The sequence below is a fragment of the Bacillus rossius genome, chromosome 1 (assembly GCF_032445375.1).
Source record: "Bacillus rossius redtenbacheri isolate Brsri chromosome 1, Brsri_v3, whole genome shotgun sequence".
Taxonomy (NCBI): domain Eukaryota; kingdom Metazoa; phylum Arthropoda; class Insecta; order Phasmatodea; family Bacillidae; genus Bacillus; species Bacillus rossius.
Genome location: NC_086330.1, coordinates 102,515,577 through 102,528,726, shown reverse-complemented (window position 1 = coordinate 102,528,726; position 13,150 = coordinate 102,515,577). Strand labels below are relative to the sequence as shown.

General features: G+C 33.8%; 1 protein-coding gene across 2 annotated transcripts in view; it reads right to left on the bottom strand.

Annotated features, from left to right (window-relative positions):
- Positions 1–13,150, bottom strand: part of LOC134540978 (intraflagellar transport protein 122 homolog) — a 90,412-nt gene extending 77,262 nt beyond the window's left edge. Inside the window, exons 1-3 of one of the 2 annotated variants that reach the window (XM_063384092.1) lie at positions 12,982–13,150; positions 10,209–10,318; positions 7,181–7,301 (exon numbers count right to left, since the gene is read on the bottom strand). In XM_063384092.1, the coding sequence (XP_063240162.1) occupies positions 7,181–7,301; positions 10,209–10,318; positions 12,982–13,040 (290 nt within the window). In that variant the 5' untranslated portion in view covers positions 13,041–13,150. The remainder of the gene's footprint in view (positions 1–7,180; positions 7,302–10,208; positions 10,319–12,981) is intronic. The other variant, XM_063384084.1, reaches the window with a different exon arrangement.

The following is a 13,150-nucleotide window of genomic DNA, read 5'->3' as shown; positions in this document are numbered from 1 at the left end:
AAGAAACATGCTTTTAAAGATTATCAAACTAAAAAGTTAAAAATAATTTTAAAATTTAATTTATGACAATAGTATATAAGCAATACTAGTATAAATGAGAAAAAAGCTTGAGGCGCTTTGTGCCATATTTTTTGTATATTAAGCGCCCCATGCTTTTTTCTCATTTATACTAGTATTGCTTATATACTATTGTCATAAATTAAATTTTAAAATTATTTTTAACTTTTTAGTTTGATAATCTTTAAAAGCATGATTCTTTAGTTTTTTAAACTATATTTATTTTTAACTTTTTAGTTTGATATTCTTTAAAAGCATGTTTTTTTAGTTTTTTAAACTATATTTATGTATAATTATCATAGGGAAATGAGTTACCGACACTACCTATTACCATCTGAGATAACTATTTGGAGTTGCAACGTCACAAAGAAATGGTAAAGTCTCTCCGAATCATTTACAGTTAGATGTATAGATATAATCTTAGAATTTACAAAAAAAAAAAAAAAAAAAAAACATTTTTTTTTTCGGCGTGGCCGGGAGTAGAACCCACGATTGCTGTGTCCGAAAGCTGACGTCAAAGAAGTCGCGCGCATTAGACCGCTCGGCTAACGAACGTAATGAAATTGGTGGGACATTTTACAGTGATGAGCCACTCACTCTTAGTCGAAAGAGTTACAGACGGACAGACAAACATACAGGTGAAGCTAATATAAAGCATGTAAAAAGGTTTAGCTGAAATTATTAATTTTGGACGCTCATTTACTGACAATAAAATTTACCGCAAAACAATTTAAAATTCTACATTTGTTTCTTAATTTACAATCAGTACATGGTGAAACCTCTTTACAAACATTTTAAAATAAATAAATAAATAAATAAATAAATATATATATATATATATATATATATATATATATATATATAATTCATTTTGTAAATTCCAGTAAAATATAAATTTAACATTATTTTATTATAAGTCACGGTGTGGCGCTCGTGGTTAGTTGTGGTGTGGGGCTCATAGAAGGATATCTACACACCTGCTCCAGGCTGCCACTCAATTGTATCGGTCTTAATTTGTTTTTATGTGCATTTTTTTTAACTATACTGTGAAGGGGTATCTTATGCTCCCTAGTGTTGACATTTGTTTGGTGTGTGAAAAGCCTTTTCGTGGAAGGCAAGAGTTTTTAAAATGTGCGGGCTGCAGCACACGTCTTCATATGAAGTGCGCGACCCGACTTGGTGTAGAAAAGGGTGAGTCCTATATGTGTGAAACTTGTAACCAAGAAAGTGACATGTTCAATTTTTCTTCTACGAAACATGACAAAAAATCCTCTGAGAAATCCAACTCGAAGACCTCTCAGGATAATACATCTTGGCAAGTTAATCTTTCCACCATGGAGCCGCCAACAGATAAAATTGACACAGCAGTCACCTAACAGGTCAGATAAGGGCGTTGAGACCTTGCTTAATGCATTGTGTGAAAAAAATTTACTTCTTAATGAACCTAGTCAAGAAAACACGGTGTTGCGGGCAATGTTTAAAAGTGTGTTATCTGCATGGCGCAAAGCGCACACAAAATATAGTCACATTGCAGGGAAAAATAACGGTAACTAGCAAGTGGTGAATGCCGTCATTAGAGTAAAAAGTGGAAACGCTATGAGGCAGCCTTCCTCTGCAGCACATTGCGTCGCAGTCAGCTGCTGATGCTGAAGGCTTCGTTGAAGTGCACAGTTGCAGAAAACCACCTGGGGAATCTGGGTCAGCAACTTCCAAACAGGGAGTCGCCCAGAAATAATTTCAACTTGGTGTCCGAAACAATGTGCAGCTCAAAACAGTATTCAAACCTATCAGGCCCCACACAAAAAAAAAAAAATTTCATTTCCCGTTTTGCAACAGGTGTCCAAGAGAATGACATTGTGTCATACATCAACACGGAACTTAAAGTGACCAGTTTTAAAGTGGTCAAACTGAAAACCTGTTATGACAGTTACTCTTTATTTTATATCACAGTTGCTGAATCTGATCATGATAATATTTTCAACACACTATTTTGGCCTTTCTACGAACTTCTCCAAAACGAACAATTCTTTGCATCAAGTAATAACCCTGACAAGCAGGGCGATAATGTGTTACCCTTGAGTTCTTCTCAAAGTGCCAACCCCAAGCCATCTGGATCTGGAAGACCAAATACTCCTGAAGATCTTTTCGAGGATCAACTAATGAGGTGGCTGTAGGTGCTGGAAATTAGGACTAAGTAATAGGAAAGCAGAAAAGTGATACCTGGCATTTATATCATCAAAATTTTAGAAGTTTAAGAAAAAAATCCAGTGAATTTTATGAAAATAAATCCATTAATTGTTTAACAGAAATATGGTTAAACAAATATTCAATAAACTCACATTATTCTAATGATAGCTATAATATTTTCTGTAAGGATCGTAATTACGATGTTACCACAATGAAACGTGGGGGGAGGAGCATTAATAGCTGTTGACAAATTTAGTTTCTCAAATGTTTCTTGTAAAATGGATTTTAATATTCCTGAAGTTGATGCTGTTTGGGTAGAAATTGATATTGGGCATCACAAAAAATTTCTAGTTGGCAATACATATTTATATAATCCCATATTTCTCTGTTAATTACTTATGAAATTATTTTTCCTTTCTTGGGAGCCAATCTTATCAGATATCCTTATCCTATTATTCTTACTGGTGATTTTAACGAGCCAGGTACTGATTGGAAGTACAGTCATACACAAAATGTAAGTCATTACTACAACAAAATTAAAGGACAGTTTTTACTTGAAATAACATGCTTGGGTTAGAACAACATAACAATACTTTAATAATTAATAATATGCTTGAACTAGTATTTTCAAACATGAATGTTATATGTATTGGAAAATATCCTGATCCTTTTGTTAAGGAAGATATGTCCCATCCCACTCTTCACACTGTCATTAAAACTTATTCTACACAAGGTTACGATAATAACCCTAATTATCATTTCAGCTTCAGGAACTATAGTAAAGGTGATTTCCTTTCATTCTACATGGATTTATTAAAATTGAATTGGGATACTATTTACCACAAGAATGATGTAAATGAAATGTTTGAATTGTTAACAAATAATATAATAAAGGTAGTGGAACAATATATTCCTCTCCCAACAAAGCCCAAAACTAAATACCCACATTTGTTTTCAAAGAAGCTTATTTATCTTTTGAAATGCAAAGAACACTTCTTTAGGCAGTATAAAAAAAAATGAATATCATTACGAGAGGTTTTCATACTTTCAGTGACAAGTAAAAATAAAAATGAAATCAGATAAAAACAAATGGATTGAAAATATAAATGACAAAATAAAATCGTCCCCTTCTGAAATATGTAACTATGATAAAATAATGAAGGAAGGTTATAAACAGTCTCCTGAAGTTATCGAAGATAATGTAGTATTAAACTATTCCGCTGTTGTAGCCAATTCCTTTGGTAAACACTTTGCTGAAGTTTATGATCAGCTACATGATATACACCTGCAACCACAAATGCATAGATATGAAACTAACTTAATGCCACCTGTCATTACCATCAGCCAGGTCTTTTGGGCAATTAAATGTCTAAAGCCAACTAAATAAACAGTATTAGATGGTATTCCCAACTTTATTATTAAGGGCTGCAAGGAGATTTTAGCGCATGTTTTAACTCACATTTTTAATAAAAGTCTGTCTTCTGGAGTCCATCCAAAATTATGGAAACAAACTGTTGTAGTGTCAATACTTAAAAAAAGGTTGACGTTGACCGGGGCTACGCCCTCCCTAAGCCCGATGTGCCTCACGCCGTTGTCACCCCTCTCCTCCCACCACCCTCCCGCCCCGTGTGCAGGTGTGTGTGTGTGTGCGTGTGAGGCTGCCGACCAGAGGTGAGAGTAGTCTGTGGCACGACCCCTTTTGTTTTCTTATTTAATCTTAAGGTTTACGTAATTGCTACATGTCTTTTCTTTAAATAATATTCCCCAAGGATTATGTTTGCAGTGCTAGTTGGTAAGGACAGTGCAGCGCCCCACGCGGCAGGCAATGGAACTACCCGCGACCCAGTTTGGACCATAATCGTAATTAAAATAATTAATACTTAACATAATAATTAAAGGAAGCCTTGGTATAATTTTACTATAAACATTTTAGTGTGTTTGTTTTAGTTAAATATGTAGTAATGAATAACAGGAGAGACTAACGGTAAATCCAGCGCTTTCCGGCCACCATGCTGCCCTGGCCTCTTCAGTCGCTTCCGTTCGTCACCCGGGGTAGGATGCTTGGTGAGCACCTCGCAACTTCGCTTTTTATATTCAACTGATCTCTTAGCATCCGCCGGACTTTTTATAATTTCTAAAACCTTTTTGTATCTGCAAGGCCTACTCCGGGTGGTCGACTCGTTTCAATAAATATTTAAGTTCATTTCGAACGTTTAAACACGAACCGTGTCTTAGACTCACGATGCCAGGCCACGAGGTGACCTGGTCAGCCTGTAAACCGATTCTTTCCCGCCGTTGGCGTTTTTAACAGTTTTAATGTAGTAATGTAGACGTAACGCAACTGGAGACTTGTTTGTAACGTTACCACAATAAAAGGAGTGCGACGAGCCTGTGAGTATTTAGTCGAGTGACCACGTGTTCCTGCTCCTGAACCACGAGGCGTGTGGGACGCCTTAAGAGCCCACTGGCACGATATCGTTTGCTAAGGGAACCGGGCCTAGTCCTACACGGGTCACGTCACGCCCTGAAGGGAGTCTCTGCCGGGTCCAAGTGCCAATATCACATGGTGGCGCCCACTCCGACATTCCATTAGTTACGTTCCCTTAAGTCCCTAGAACGACAAGGTGATAAACAATTAGTTACAAACTATAGACCAATCTCACTATTTTTTTTTTTGTTTTTTCTAAAGATTTACAAAAAAATGTACATATACATATTTCTTTTTTATACATTCAATTTATTATCGGACTATCACCATGGTTTTGTACCAGGTAAAACTACTATTACAAATTTATTTGCATTTTTTAACTATATGTATGGTGAAATTTTATCTTGTAAGCAGGTGGATGCTATATATTTTGACTTAAGTAAAGCATTTGATATATGCAATCATTCTCTAATTGTAGATAAATCAACTAGTTATGGTTTCAATGCTTGTTACACTAATTGGTTTTGTGGCTATCTATTAAATGAAAGATCCTTCACAGTTTGAATGCACCATCAGGAGTGCCTCAGCGTGGAACTATCACCTTTTTATTTGTAATTTTTATAAATGACATAGCTGATGTAGTCAAGCAAACCCGAGCTCTCCTCTATGCTGATGATCTAAAAATGTATACTACCATTAGAATACCAAGTGATTGCATATTGTTGCAAGAAGATACAAATAATAGAACTAAATGGTGTCAAACTAATAGAATAAAACTAAATGTAAATAAAAATAAAGTTATAACATATTCTCGGAAGGCTTATTCCGAAATTTTTAATTATGTAATAAACAACATGACATAGAGAACTCAATGTATGCGTGATCTGGGTATTCTTTTAGATTCAAAATTTTATTTTCATCACCATGTTGACAATTTAACTGCAAGCACAAAAAAAATTTTTGGATCTTTAAAATATTTAACTTATTTGGCTACCTGTCCTGATTCTGTGCTTAATCTTTATTTCAATTTAGTAAGATCTAGATTAGAGTACGGCTCTGTCATCTGGAACTAAATAACTACAACTGATTCAAATAGACTTGAAAAAAAAAATGTTCAAATATATTTTTAACAAATATTTAGTAAATGATAATCCAGGGAAATTTAATTATGACCTAACCTAGAAACCCTCAACCTGCATTCATTGCAGTTAGTTCAGGAGAAAAGTGGCAGATTCTTTTATGTAATAAATTGCTTCACAAACGTTTATCACAGCAGTGAAGTACTACATAAAATGGGCTTAGCATCCCTACTTTCAAACATAGAACATCACAATTTTTTCGGACATATCACATTAAAAAATGAGCTGTCCAAATGTTGGCCAGATAATTTCAATGATTGTTTAAAAGATTTGGACGGACCCATTTCTAAAGTCGAAAATCTCAATGAAAGACATTTGAGCTCCTAATTTTTATGCGGTTAATATAATTTTTTAATGTTAATATCTTACTAAGCTTATCATTATTTCAATTAAAATTAATTTAAAATTGATAATGTTAATCTTTCTGTTTTCTTTGTTAAGAACTTTTTTATCTGTTATTTCATTAGTAAAAATTAATTTAAAATTTATAATATTAATCTTTTGGTTTCCTTTGTTTATTACCTTTTATTGTCTAGTTGTCATATGTTTGTTTTATCATGTCTTATGTCTGTATTGTCTTTTTTTGTGACTGTCTCTGTGTACTATTGTGTGTTAATTATTTTTTAACTTATGGAATATTTGTTAAATGTGTACCTTTTAAAGGCCATTACTGTTGGCAGGCACTCAAATAATAAAAATAAATAAAATAATAAAAATAAATAATAAAATTACTGCAAATTTTTTATCATAAAGAACCTACAAAATGCTTTTTCAAAAAAAAAATCTTTCTTCATTAGGAAGTACGCAAGAAGTACACATATTCATTTTATTGCATACCTGCATACTTCACTCCAGTTTGAACCGCCCTTGTGATGACACTTCCGGGAAGAAATACGTATAAGATAGACTTCAGGCAAAATTGGACAAACTGTAGTAACAAGTAGCTAAATGTTTGGATTTAAATTTTAATACAGTTTTTTTGATGATCAACATTTATTTTAGAAACTACATTGTTGTGTTACATGAGCATAAACTAAGTTGGTACAAAAATATTTTACAGGAGTGTTTGCCTATCTGGAATATGTTATTGTGGGTCATATATTATCTTCACACTAAATCACAATAAGTAAAATCCACTGCACAAGGGCACAAAACAATAATCATTCAATGGAAGATTAGAATAAAAATTACCTAGATTAGAAGAATAGAAATATAATTTATTTGATAATTTAATTTGTTGTCATTGTATTTTTGTATCTTTATGGAAGGTGCAAACTTGTACACACAAAAATAAAGCTCAACTGAATGTGATAAACTTAAAATAAAAAACAAAAGAATTAATCCCTCACGAAGAAGTCAGCTGACTTACGAATATTTGAGGACTCCCTCGAGTCTAGATGTCCAGATGATGACAGTTTTGTCGGCACTCCCCGACGCAAAACGTTTCCCATCTTTGGCATACGAAACGCAATACACCGTATCCTTGTGACCTGGTGAACACATTGGTACAACTTTGTTGTGTCTTAAAACTTTAAATATGCAACATCAATGGGCGCAACTAAAAACAAATAAATTATGAGGAACTTACACACAGTATAGATTTAAACATAAATTAATATCTAAAGCAAAAATAAAATGACATATGTGTGCCAGAACCTACATGCACGTATTATGTAGCTGTGCCAAACTTTAATAAACAAAACTGTCATTAGAAGAAAAATAACTATTATGTTTCATGTGTTGCTGACGTAAACTAGGTTACTTAAGACTAAAAAATTTCTAGAAGACAGCAAAGATAAATATCAACCAGTCTTCCAGAGCCGGAGAGTTGCATGTAGGCTCAATCACGTGTCTTGGTTGCCAGGCTTTTAGCCAGTGCAGGGAGGAAAAGTGGCACAGTGAACATGGCTAAGAAAGTCAGCAACCATGGTGCAAATAACAAGACAGCAGCACTGGAACATCTCTCAGCCAGCTTCAAATGACTTGGGTGGTGGATGCTGATATATAAAAGAATTTCATACCCACACTTCAGTTGATGGACAGTGGCACCATGGCATTTTGCAGTTTCCTTGCTATCCAGGTGTACTTCCTTCAATCTGTCTCCGCAAACACTCTCTGTGCCAGTACTGTTCCAGCAAGATAGTGGCACGGCTCTGAAGCGTCCCAGGCTGGTTGCAACGTCAGCTAGCCGAAAGATCCTTGCTGCACTCTCTCTAGCAGCTTGTGAATTACGAGGATCTCATGGTTTATTCTGTCTGGGATTTAATAACAGGGTATAGGAACCGGAGCAATAAGGTTTCGTATTGATGAATATTGGTAGGGTTAAGATTTTATGGTTTTATTTATAAGATAGTTTCAGGAAATATATTCGCTCATAAATCTAGTGTGTTTGTCAAAAAATATTACACTAATATATTCACTAATACTAATTTCCCCAAAACAGTGTCATTTAGACTATAGTACAAAATGCATAGAGATAAATAACATTCATTAAATTTAATATATGAAAAATTTAATATTTGTATTTAAGTGAAGTTTTGCTAAAACACTGATTCATGATTTTAGTTGCATTTCAGTGCTTTATGGTGTATTACTTGCATTTAGGTATTATATGGTGCATTAACATGCTTTTCAGTGTTAGGTATTTAATTTTATTGAAATTCACCATGTAATCTTGTCTCTTAACTACTGGGAATGGAATCCTAACAAAGATCTCTACAAATCCCGGGTGCCAGGTCACCATGGTGCCTAAATCTTCTTTGTTGGTGACTAACTTCTGCCAAATATATTGCTACAGCAGTTTCGAAAACATCAGACAATTTTATTACATAAAATTGTAGAGAAACGACGGTCCAATCAACCGAGAAAATATTTAATTTACAATAAGTTAACTCTAATTACTTACTGATATTGTACCAAGTGTCTATAAACCTTGGTTCATTTAGTACTTTAATGTTTAAATTAAATCTATAAGTAGAATTGCTAACAAAGGTATAAAATTTTTATCACTGGCTCCTAAAATTTCAGAGATTTTGTAGAGGCCTGAAAAGAACAAAAATTGTTCAAGTGCTAGAATTGTTCAAATGTTTATTTACCAGATATTTTTCACGTGGAAAATCTGCTTGAACTGAGATAATTCTCAAAAGGTTTTCACTAGCTGTGTAGCACTTTTGTATACAATTTTTTTTTGTAAAATAAAACTGTATCCTTCTCTTTCAGAGCAAATGTGTTATTTTATAAAAAAAACTGGACTCGGCGAAACACATAAATAATGGAAGTGGCCAACAAAAAAATTATTAAAAAGTAACTAAAACAATAACACAATTTTTATTTTAAATAATAATTTATCGCTATAAGTATTTTGATAAACACTGTTTTCAGGGGAAGATGCAGAGGGAGATGGAGGGATATACATCTCCCTCCCCCAAAATACTACAAAAATAAAATCTATCATAACCACTAACCAAAGGAATTTAAAAACAAATAGCAAGAGGTGGTTTTATCCTCCCCCCCCCCCCCCCCCCCTTTTGCATTTTTCACCACAGAAATGAAATTCTGTTTAAGCTCATGACTGTTTTAGTAGAAAAATAATACAATAAATACAACTAAGAGTATTGAAAATTGAGAAATGTTACTTTATTAATATTGTTACAGAAAAAGTAACACAATTACCTAATATTTAACTTACTTTCTTTTTTAATTTTAAAATTTGTAATCAGTTATACATATAGACATTAAAAACATATTTTAAAAATTAACCCATTAAAAATAGATTTTCAAAGAAGTTGTATTCAGATACCAAACAAATTATTTCTGCTCTGTCGAATAACATTCAGGATAATTTTCAGCTCTCCGTGTGGGAGATGTTCAAAATACGGTCTTTACCTCGAGGAACCAACTGCAAGAAAGTCATGATATTCCTGAATCTTCCATTGCTCATTCTCTTCATTGTCATTCTGAGTTGAGGAAGGATCTGGGGCAAGCGTAGGTTTAGCTTTAAATTAACACTTTTGAAAGGATCCTCACAAAAACTAGTTTTGCAGTAAAGATCTCCTTAATCTTTTCGTCAGATAACAGGACCATTTTTTTATATATATTTTTCAGATGTAAGAAGTCATTGTAACTGGACTTTCGTTTTTCTGGCTCAACTAAATCTTTGAACTAAGGATCCTATAACTTGCTATGTATCTATTTGTTAGGAAATTTTTTGAGTGAGTTACGATGTTATGGTTCATAAGAAAACCAACTTTTAAAGACCTTTAAAGACATAATCTGCAATAAAAAAAATTAATTTATGACTGGCTGGTTTAGCTCCGAGGTGCAGATATTTTGAGTAATAAGCTGCAATGCGGCCTGAGGGTGTGGTAGGCAGGTGCCCAACAGAACAGTGAACACACCTTTGAGCGGCTGTATGAGCGAGCCATCGCTGGCGTCGTACACCAAAACCCTCTGTCCTGCTGCCACAACCAGCTGTGAGCCATCGGGGTTGAAGCACAGGTTGTAGATACTGGAACATATCCCCACACACAACCAAATCTTCACTGCATTACACAACTGCAGCCAATCAACAAACATGTTTAACATTTACTTGTACGTAACCGTTTTCGCCTGGAAATAGAGTGGTTTGGGTGCCTTATGCAAATTATGTCTCCAGGGAGAGAGGGAGGGTATGGTAGGGGCAATAGTCCCTCCCGAGCCTGAGTTATATTTATTTTTAATTTGGAATGTATATATATGTTTAATTGAATAGATAAATTCATGCGTTAAACTTTAATATCATCAAAAATTGTATGAAACTATATAAGTAAGGCTATAAGGCTAGTAAATTTGTTTATATTCCAAGGCAAATTTCTGACATATTTAATGTCATGTTTTGCAAGAGAACTCTTTTCTCTGTAAAGCTACCCCCCCCCCCCCCCCCCTCCTCCTTCTAGCAAAAAAGTTTTCTTGAAATTGCCCCTGCCCTACACACTACCAGGATGCAGACGCTCATTGTGTGACATGAGGGCATCATTCAATTTTCTACGGAAGTACGAAATTAATCATACTTAATTAACATTTAAAATAAATATCTATAATATTCAAATTGCAGAGCTATTTTTTAATACATAACTTTGCATACCTTATATAGTATTAGTGAATAGCCTACAAAGTTGTGTCATAAACACTAGGTATACAAATGAATATAAAAATAGGCATATCTTGCAGAGTGTAGGTTGACTGCCCCTGGTAAAAAGTGTAAGTAGACTTCAAAGTTGTGTATAACATTATGTATTTCTAACATAATCCTCTAATTATAGGTAAAAAAATTAGAATGATTACATGGCATGTTGCTTTTATAGCCGTGGAACCGGACCACTATTGTTCCAAAGGAAACAGTTGAAGCTTTTGTGTTACTGGCACTTAAAATTTGACAGGTAGATAGGAAAACGAACAAATAGGTACTAGAATAAAGGTACTGGAAAGGGTATCAATGTATGAATGATGTTTGACAAACACCAGATAAAATATTAATTGGATTATTCAGGCATTGAGAACTAACTTATTAATTACAGGAATCATGAAGGATTGAATTGTAGAAGTAGACCAAAGTGTGTGTGTGTAGCCTATGTATGAAGAAGATAACTGCGGCTGAAGGATGATGTAGTTATGGGCAGATAAAAAAGATTAGCACACAATACACCATGGACAACTGCATCAAACACTGTAGGAACATCAATGACTGGTACTCCACAGAAACTGTAGCAAATCTAGAAGTTAGTGAAGGGTTGGGCTTGTGTTCATAAACATGTTTTACCTTGTTTGCTTCCCCCGGTAAATATGTAGTTGAGTGGTATTTTCGGAAAAAAATGTTAAAAATCCGAAAATACCTTTATTAGATGCTCTTCAACTTCCTCTTTTCATTAAAAGTGGCGGAGGTAAGAAATTCCAAATACTTTAGGAGATATCAAATTTTTAAATTTTAACATATGTAGTTCAGCGGTATTTGCGAAAAAAAATGTTGAAAATCCGAAAATACCTTTATTAGATGCTCTTTAACTTCCTCTTTTCATTAAAAGCGGCGGAGATAAGTAATTCCAAATACTTTAGGAGATATCGCCGTTCTTATTTTGCTATACAAAACCTGTGTAATCATTCGACCGAAGCAATTTTTTTATTGCCATGTGTTTGTAAATGCCTAATTAATGAAAATGGTCGATTAGGTCAGGTCAGTTACATTATAAATACTTTGAAACTAAGCGTACATTAAAAATATGAATTAATTTCAATGGTTCTTTAGTTTTAAAGTATTTATAATGTAACTGACCTGACCTAACAAACCGGGACAAAGTATGAACAGTAACAACTCACGTAAAATTTTTTTGTTACTTATTACTTGCACAACAATAACAAATAAGACTTTAAAATTAGAAACGTTAATAACTCACCTAAGTTGGAGGCGGTAATTAAACACCGTTTTAAACAATAAATGAACTAAATAATCACGTATTGGTTCATTTGATTTCTGGCCTATCACGATCAATCACGTGACATCATTATCCAATAAAAAATAGATACTCGTAAACAAGAAACAATGTTAAACGCCACATGAATGCACTGGTATTGTGATGAAATTTAAATATTCAACATCTCCTTAAGTATTTGGAATTTCTTATCTCCGCCGCTTTTAATGAAAAGAGGAAGTTGAAGAGCATATAATAAAGGTATTTTCGGATTTTTAACATTTTTTTCGCAAATACCTCTGAACTACCTATGATGAAATTTAAAAAATGGATATCTCCTAAAGTATTTGGATTTTCTTACCTCCGCCGCTTTTAATGAAAAAAGGAAGTTAAAGAGCATCTAATGAAAGTATTTTCGGGTTTTTAACATTTTTTATCGCAAATACCGCCCAACTACTTATTTACCCGCATATTTAATGTACGATGTGAAATAAATGTATTTGATATAGATAAGTATTTTAATTTAACTTTGATGTCCACCTAGTTGTAAAAATCATAATTATACGTATTACGTATAAAATAAAAAAATTGTCCAAACACAAACAGCGGTTCTCTCTATTTAATCTACTCCTTGTTCCCAGAAGCTTGTTCCCACTACCTTATTGTACCCAAAATTCTAAAAATACTTCATGATAGTCAAAAGAATACTTTTGTAAGAAAAACTAACCACTGTTCAAGTTTATCTCGGTCATGCACTTTATCAACCCATGCAGGTACAGCTCTCATTTTAATTTTTTCACCACGCTGGAAAGTAATACATATTCCATTCAGCAAAAATACTTTCGCAGGATGTAACCAATAAACCAAATCGATGTTTATTTGCCACAAAATAACAA